The sequence below is a fragment of the Ceratotherium simum genome, chromosome 16 (assembly GCF_057802395.1).
Source record: "Ceratotherium simum simum isolate JZ-2026a chromosome 16, ASM5780239v1, whole genome shotgun sequence".
Taxonomy (NCBI): Eukaryota; Metazoa; Chordata; class Mammalia; order Perissodactyla; family Rhinocerotidae; genus Ceratotherium; species Ceratotherium simum.
The window spans coordinates 37,233,390-37,241,574 of NC_141915.1; the positions used below are offsets into that span (position 1 = coordinate 37,233,390).

The window sequence follows — 8,185 nt, forward strand, 5'->3', positions numbered from 1 at the left end:
TACTAAATTTGGAAAAAAGCACCAAATATCATTATTTAGACAGATCCACACTCCTCCTGAGAGACAGAGAACCCTCCACGTTCTTACAGTCATGGCCGTGCTACTTCTCAGCCCTGAGGAGTTCCTAATCACCAACGGCTGACCCAATCCCACTTCCCTTGTCCCATCTTTCCACCAAGGCCCTCCCCAAGGGGAAAGGACAGAGGCACAGGCACATGGGTTTAGAGAAACGTCGTGTTTAATGGTAAAGCTTAGCACACTCCAGCACTGGGCAGGGCCTGGAGTCGAAGCAGCAGGGATGGGTAGGTGACCCCCATGGAGCCTCACATGGCGAAGAGGATGAGGAAGGCGACCATCAAACAGAAGAGCCCCATGGCCTCAGACAGGGCAAAGCCCAGAATGGCATAGGAGAAGAGCTGCTGCTTGAGAGACGGGTTCCTGCCAGGGACAGAGATCGATACCAGCCCAGGGAAAGGAAGGGGTGAGGGCACAGGTGGTGGTGGACAACAGGTAGGTTAGGTGAATGGGCAATGCTCAAACTGGGAGAGGACCTAGCCTGCATAGTGGGGGGTGCTCACACTGGGAGAGGGATTTGGACAGGCAAGCAGAGTACCAACATGGTAAGTATAAGTGAGCCAGGTTGGAAACATATTTAAATTCTGATTCAGAGGTCACTGGAGAAAACAAGAGGTGGGTGGAATCAACCTGAAGCTATAGGGAGCTCCTCCTGCTGAGGCTTCCCCCAAATAGGGTGGAGTTTACGGTGGGAGATGCTCTTGGCCACCCCCAAACTTACCTGGCATAGCCAATGATCAAGCTGCCAAACACTGTTCCAATGCCAGCCCCCGAACCAGCCACACCAACTGTGGCGGCCCCAGCACCAATAAACTTGGCTGCGGTGTCAATGTCCCGGAAGACAACACTGGTCTGGAACTCACGTCTGGCCACTTGGAGTGGGGAGCTGCTGCAGGAAGGCTGCTAGAAGGAGGAGGAGAGAGAAGGAAGTAGGGAAAGAGACAGCAAAGAGATAGTGAGGCACAAAGATAGGTGCTGACTCCACACCCTCACCCACCCACCTGAGCTCTCAAACTGTTGGCAAACTGCCTGTCAAGTACAGAATGCTCGGACTGCAGAGCATGCTGGGAATTAGTCTCAGGGTCTGTTTCCAGACGGGGCTAGGGAAATTTCGTGGTTAGGGAAACCTCACTTTTATAAGTTGCTCACCCACAGTGCTCAACTTGAGGAACTTAGAACTATTAAAGCACCTCGGCTTCTCTAACGCTCCTCCCACTTTGGCCTAAAGGCAACTCAGCTAACTTGAAGGACCCCTGCCTGGGGAAATTCATCAGACGGTCCATACTCCTTTACCTGTTCAGATGGGATCTCTGGCCTACTCAGGAAGGAGGCAGACACAGGCCTGATTAGACCCCTGGTACAACAGCGGATCTGTAAAATCAGAGAGACACATCCCCCCAAATCAGGTGAGGAAAAAAAAAAAACAGTACCTAACTGCTGATCTTCAGTCAAAAATGACTACAAATATTATAAACAGAAAAGTCCAATGTATTTCAAGGTCAATTAATGTATTCCTGTTTCTACCAACTAGACCTGCACCAGAGACAGCTGTCCTGAGCCCCTGGTGTAGTCAGCAGCGGCAATATTCCCGTTTGAAAAACTGGGTACCGGGCCGGCCCCATGGCTTAGCGGTTAAGTGAGCGAGCTCCGCTGCTGGCGACCCAGGTTCGGATCCCAGGCGCGCACCGACACACTGCTTCTCTGGCCATGCTGAGGCCGCGTCCCACGTACAGCAACTAGAAGGACGTGCAACTATGACATACAACTATCTACTGGGGCTTTGGGGGGAAAAAATAAATAAATAAAATTATAAAAAAAAAAACAAAACTGGGTATCAAAGTTTACTTCTATGGGCACAGCCCTAACATCCAGTATCCCAGAATGGAACAAGAACCCACACTACTATCAAACCAGGTACACGAAGGGTTTTGTACCCAGATCACCAAAAGAATCAGAAGGGGTAAATCTTATTTTGCTAAAATGGTACTCACTGTTACATACCCTGAATGGAGTGGACTAGTAAGCCTGGTGAGGCTCCTGAAACAGCCGTCTGAGCAGAGCCCTTTGTAACATGGCTTTCTTGAAATATTTTTTAGTGCAGTGGTTCTCAAACTTGGCTGAACATTGAAATCACCTGGGGAGTTCTAAAAAACACAGATGCATGGGTTCCGTCTCCATTCTCAGAGTCTGTGCATCCTGGGCATCAGGATTTTTAAAAGTTCCCCAGACGATTCTAATGTGCAGCCAAAGTTGAGAATCACTGCTTCAGTGGGCTGACTACTGCCCAGCCAGACCGGGAGTAAAGGTCAGATCCAGATTCTCGGACCACATTCCAAAGCCAAGACAGCTTGGTTTACAGGTCCAAATAAACAGGGGTTAACTGCATCACATCCTACAGCCTCCCCAAAGAGCCAACATCATCAGGGTGCCAAGCTCCTCTCAGTTCATTCATTAAACATTGATGGCTCCCACAGCTGGCACTACAGATCACCCCGGAGCCGCAGCTTACCAGAGCAGGAGGAATGAGTAATGCCCCGGTGGTCTGCATTTTTTCAGTCTGCACAGGAAAAAAAAAATTCCATTGACAGCCTGGTTGTTTGCTTATAGTGGCGACCTTCAGTCGTCCCCTTCACCCCCGCCCGTCCTCCCTGGACCACGCTCTTCCTGCACTGTGCCCCAGCTGAGGAGGGCATTAGAGGTCAGTGTGTCCGCGCGAACTTCCCGGTCCACTACTTTCAGTGCAGCGGGTCTGCAAAGGAAGGTCACGGAGATGGGAAGTAGAGGAAGGAGGCCCGAGCGCCAGAAGGGAAATGTAGCGATAGGACGGTCTCTTGGAAAGACTGGAGACAGATACTGGGCAGATGCCGTGCAGGGTCCTGCCCATTTTACATAGCAGTCCCCGGCCCGCCTCAGCCGGACAGTTAATCGCTCATTACTGTTGGTAATTAACATTGTTAAGGCTATAGACGCCCATCGCCTCTCCCGGCCCTAGGGGCAAATGCCCCTCCATACAGCCCAGCCCACACCCCTGCCGATCGCTGGCTTCTTGGCCCCAAGTCACCTGCACTCCCACTGCCCTGCTGCCCCTGCTCGGACCACAGCGCTCGCCCCGCTCAAGGTGACTGACTCACCTCCCAGCTTTAGCTCTAGGTCCCAGCGCTCAACTCCCCCACCCACGTGTTCCGGGGTTCTCCCACGCTTATTGGCCGCAAACCCTCTGAACCCCCATTGGTTAACGTCCTCAATTCCTCCTTTCTTATTGGTTTTCCGCAGCTCCTTCCTCTCTCTCCACGGGAGCTTCGTGGCAGTTCCCGCCTCCCTGAGGGTAAAGGCGGGATTTTCCTCCGAGATCTGGCTTCCGATTGGTCGATCCCTGAAGTGCTCAACCATAGAGTCGGCGGGACTCAGAGGTTCCGTAACCTCCCGCACAAAATGGCGGCCAAGGTGGAAGCTGCGGAAAAGGCGTGGGAGAGATGATCGGAGGGCTTACGCAGACAGACACATGACCTTGGCCCTGAGCCTTCATTCGGGCGCTCGAACCTTGAGGCGCGTTGCATGTTGGGATTTGTAGTCTGGTCGGAGGCTGGAGATCCCGCGAGACGTTCCTCCAGAGGCTGAGAGAGGCAACGCCTTTGCAGCAGTTCCCGCCCTGGTGATTTGTGCAAGCGTTGCTTCCGTGTTGGAGAATAAAGGCAGCTCGCTGGCCTTGGAAGTTCGCTAGTGAGTGAGCGCGCCTTTGTGGCCCTCTGCGGGTGTTCAGCAGTCCTGGACGGCCAACCGGACTTTTTTAAAAGTATTTTTTCCACTTTTTTTTTTTTTTGTGAGGAAGATCAGCCCTGAGCTAACATCCATGCTAATCCTCCTCTTTTTGCTGAGGAAGACCGGCTCTGAGCTAACATCTATTGCCAATCCTCCTCCTTTTTTTCCCCAAAGCCCCGGTAGATAGTTGTATGTCATAGTTGCACATCCTTCTAGGTGCTGTATGTGGGACGCGGCCTCAGCATGGCTGGAGAAGCGGTGCATTGGTGCGCGCCGGGATCCGAACCTGGGCCGCCAGTAGCGGAGCATGCGCACTTAGCTGCTAAGCCACAGAGGCGGCCCTAAAGTATTTTTTATATTGTAAAAATAACTTTCTAAAGATAAAACACCTTAATACCCCGATAGAAAAACGGGAAAGGATAGGAACAAGCAATTCACTAAAGAAAAAATATAAATTAAAGGAAAGAATGTTCAATTTCACTAATCAAAGGAATAGAAGTTTAAAGGCAACATTTCGCATTTATCTAAAGAGCAGTTTTTATTTATTTATTTTTTATTAATGTGAGCCAGGCACCCCCTTAAACTGCTGGTGAGAATGTGAATTAGAAAACCTTTCTTGAAAGCAATTTGACAATGTTTATGTATTGAAAGGCTTTGAGTGGTCCATTCTCTTTGACCCAGAAATTCTTAAGGAGTTGAGAGCCTTTATACTACATCCTCTTGGACCCACGAATATCACTTCTTCAGGAATCTATCCTGAATTAAAATCAGAAATGCAAAGATTCTCTTCAAAGGATGTACGTTGCAGAGTTTATCGAAATTGGGAACAAGTAAGTGGTTAATAAATTGTGATATCTTCACTTGATGAAATAAGCTGATATTTAAAATCATGTTTCTGAAGAGTATTTTATTTTATTTTTTTTAAAGATTTTATTTATTTATTCCCCCCCCCAAAGCCCCAGTAGATAGTTGTATGTCATAGCTGCACATCCTTCTAGTTGATGTATGTGGGACGCGGCCTCAGCATGGCTGGAGAAGCGGGGCATTCGTGCAGCAGCCGGGATCTGAACCCCGGCCGCCAGCAGTGGAGTGCGCGCACTTAACCGCTAACCGCACGGGGGCGGCCCAAACATTTTCTTTTTTTTTTTTGTGAGGAGATCAGCCCTGTGCTAACACCTCCTCCTCTTTTTTGCTGAGGAAGACTGGCCCTGGGCTAACATCCGTGCCCATCTTCCTCTACTTTATATGGGACGCCGCCACAGCATGGCCTGACAAGTGGTGCGTTGGTGCGCGCCCGGGATCTGAACTGGCGAACCCCAGGCTGCCGCGGTGGAGCGCACACACTTAACCGCTTGCGCCATCGGGCCGGCCCCTCTGAAGAGTATTTTATATTGAGAAAATTTGCATGATGTAAGACATGAAAAATGCAAAACTATGTAGCATTGTGAAAAAAATATGGAAAAAAGATTGGAAGAAAATAAAATAAAATTTTAATTGCTCTGGACAGTGTAATAGGTTGATTTATATTTTTATGAGTATATATTAAATTTATAATAGAAAAATATTAAAAATTATACTAATCTGGAAATTCAGAACTCTGGACTCAGAAAAATACTTTTTTTTAAAAAATTTTTTATTTATTTTTCCCCCAAAGCCACGGTAGACAGTTGTATGTCGTAGTTGCACATCCTTCTAGTTGCTGTATGTGGGACGCAGCCTCAGCATGGCCGGAGAAGCGGTGCGTTGGTGCGCGCCCGGGATCCCAGCCCGGGCCGCCAGCAGCGGAGCGCGCGGCACTTAACCGCTAAGCCACGGGGCCAGCCCAGAAAAATACTTTAAGATTGAGACTTAAGGGCCGGCCCCCTGGCTTAGCGGTTAAGTGCTCGTGCCCCACTACTGGCGGCCCGGGCTGGGATCCCGGGTGCGCACCAACGCACCGCTTCTCCGGCCATGCTGAGGCCGCGTCCCACAAACAGCAACTAGAAGGATGTGCAACTATGATGTACAGCTATCTACTGGGGCTTTGGGGGAAAAAAAAGGAGCAGGATTGGCAATAGATGTTAGCTCAGAGCCGGTCTTCCTCAGCAAAAAGAGGAGGATTAGCGTGGATGTTAGCTCAGGGCTGATCTTCCTCACACACACACACACACAAATAAAACAAAAGAAAACTATTTAAAAAAAAAAAAGATTGAGACTTAAGATATCCTGCCAGCATAGTATAATAGAAAGAGTGTGGAGTTTTGAAGTCACATGGATCTGAGTTCCTGTCATGGCTCTACTATAACTGGATATGTGTGTCTCTGAGCAGATTACCAAATCTCTCCTGGCTTTAGTGTACAAGCTACCATTTATTGAGGCCTCCCCATATGGCAAGCATTGTGTTAGGTGCTTTCACTGTAAAAGAGGGTTAATTCTACTTACCTTACAGAAATATGAGATAAAGTAAGTGCCAGGCATAGGTTGGTGGTTGATGAATGTTCCCTTTCTGTTACTGCTCTAGGACAAGTTATATTTTTATGTGGCTCATCCCTGACTTTGTCTACATGTATTAATTTTTTTTTCACATACAGATTTGTCACATAGCTCTACTCATAGCACACATTCAAAGTTGTCAAGTTTATCCTGTGACCTACTGGAAATCAGGCAGTTCAGTGTCAGGTTTAGAAGAATTTTGGAGTTCAACAAGCAGGATTCAAGTCCTGGCACTGCCACCTACCGCTGGATGATTTGGGGCAAGGCTCTTAACCTCTCTGACTCTGTCTTCATCTCTAAAAGGGAGATATCCCTTTTTCAACAGGATTGTTATAAGGAGTAAATGAGATCATATATGTGGAGATGCTCTTTTAATTATTGAAGTGAAAAGTGCTGGTAAACCAGGAGAGGCTGTGTGAAGTGCAGGGTAGTCGGGAAACCTCAAATCCAGACCTACATCTTGAGGGGTTGTACCAGCTGGCTTGGAGGAGGCCACAAAACTTCTGTGGGAACTCGGAGAGAACTCCTGAGTCAGGAGAAATGCTTTTGATGAAGGCTGCAAAAGGCAAACGTGGATAATAAGCCAGCACATCCCTCTTTCCAAAGGCATTTCTGACTCTTTTCAAAACTCAACTCAGGGGCTGGCCCCGTGGCCTAGCGGTTAAGTGTGCGCACTCCCCTGCTGGTGGCCCGGGTTTGGATCCCCGGTGCGCACTGATGCATTGCTTGTCAGGCCATGCTGTGGTGGTGTCCCATATAAAGTGGAGGAAGATGGGCACACCTGTTAGCCCAGGGCCAGTCTTCCTCAGCAAAAAGAGGAGGAGTGGCATGGATGTTAGCTCAGGGCTGATCTTCCTCACACACACACACACACACACACACACACACACACAAAATAAATTTTAAAAAACCCCACCTCTTCCACCTACAGTCTTTTTTTTTTAAAACTTTATTTATTTATTTCCCCCCCCCCCACAGCCCCAGTAGATAGTTGTATGTCATAGCTGCACATCCTTCTAGTTGCTGTATGCGGGACTCGGCCTCAGCACGGCCAGAGAAGCAGCGCGTCGATGCGCGCCTGGGATCCGAACCCAGGCCGCCAGCAGCGGAGCATGCGTACTTGACTGCTAAGCCGTGGGGCCAGCCCCACCTACAGTCTTATCTCAGATCTTCTCTCTTTTCCTTCAAGCCCAGTCCTCACTCTTACTTTAGGAATTTAATTCAGCAAACATTTTTGAGCACTTAACCGCTCCAAGCTCTGCACTTGGTGCTGGGAGTACACAAATGGATAAGACCAGTTTCCACCCTGAAGAAACTCAAAATTAGCAGGAAAATAAATATGTATACAATTAATTAAAACATCTTAATGAGCACCACAAGAAAACTACCTGTAAAATATAAAGAAGGGAGGGAATAACTCTATCTGGAGAGAACCAAGGAAGACCTTTTGGGAAAAAAAAGATTTCCGGGCTGAGTTTTGAGGATAAATATAAAGTTAGCTAGATATATCAAGGGAGAGGGTGAGAATGGATGATGCTATTCCAGGCAGAGTGGACAACATGTATAAAAAGACAGGAGAGGGCTGGCCTGGTGGCTTAGCGGTTAAGTGCGTGTGCTCCGCTGCTGGCGGCCTGGGTTCGGATCCCGGGCGCGCACCGACGCACCGCTTCTCCGGCCATGCTGAGGCTGCGTCCCACATACAGCAACTAGAAGGATGTGCAGCTATGACATACGGCTATCTACTGGGGCTTTGGGGGAAAAAAATTAAATTAAATTAAATTAAAAAAAAAAAAAAAAACACTGGAGAGTTGGTGTAGCCAATCTTAGACCAATCAGCCATGGCCAGGGGACAGCTCAAATATGGTGCTGCACTTCCATT

At 48.5% G+C, this 8,185-nt stretch overlaps 1 protein-coding gene across 6 annotated transcripts; it reads right to left on the reverse strand.

Moving 5' to 3' along the window:
• Positions 1 to 220: 220 nt before the first annotated feature.
• Positions 221 to 3,336, reverse strand: ATP5MC1 (ATP synthase membrane subunit c locus 1). Of its 6 annotated transcripts, none has more exons than XM_004434640.3 (5): positions 3,207 to 3,336; positions 2,585 to 2,632; positions 1,369 to 1,446; positions 797 to 975; positions 221 to 438 (listed from the first exon to the last, which is right to left on the reverse strand). In XM_004434640.3, exons 2-5 carry the CDS (start codon positions 2,621 to 2,623, stop codon positions 324 to 326), a joined length of 411 nt encoding a protein of 136 aa, XP_004434697.1. In that variant the 5' UTR covers positions 2,624 to 2,632; positions 3,207 to 3,336; the 3' UTR covers positions 221 to 323. The 6 variants fall into 6 exon arrangements, with proteins under 6 accessions (XP_004434697.1, XP_014646273.1, XP_004434696.1 ...); XM_014790787.2 differs by having other exon boundaries at positions 797 to 978; positions 3,207 to 3,332; XM_004434639.3 differs by having other exon boundaries at positions 3,137 to 3,213.
• Between the last annotated feature and the right edge of the window lie 4,849 nt (positions 3,337 to 8,185).

What these genes read in the sequence shown, in the direction of transcription:
- ATP5MC1 (XM_014790787.2), bottom strand. Translation starts at nt 2,623, where the DNA reads ATGCAGACCACCGGGGCATTACTCATTCCTCCTGCTCTG. An exon ending in TACTCATTCCTCCTGCTCTG is followed by an intron (nt 1,447 to 2,584) that starts GTAAGCTGCGGC and finishes CTGATTTTACAG; the next exon opens with ATCCGCTGTTGTACCAGGGG. An exon ending in CAGAGATCCCATCTGAACAG is followed by an intron (nt 979 to 1,368) that starts GTAAAGGAGTAT and finishes TCCTCCTTCTAG; the next exon opens with CAGCCTTCCTGCAGCAGCTC.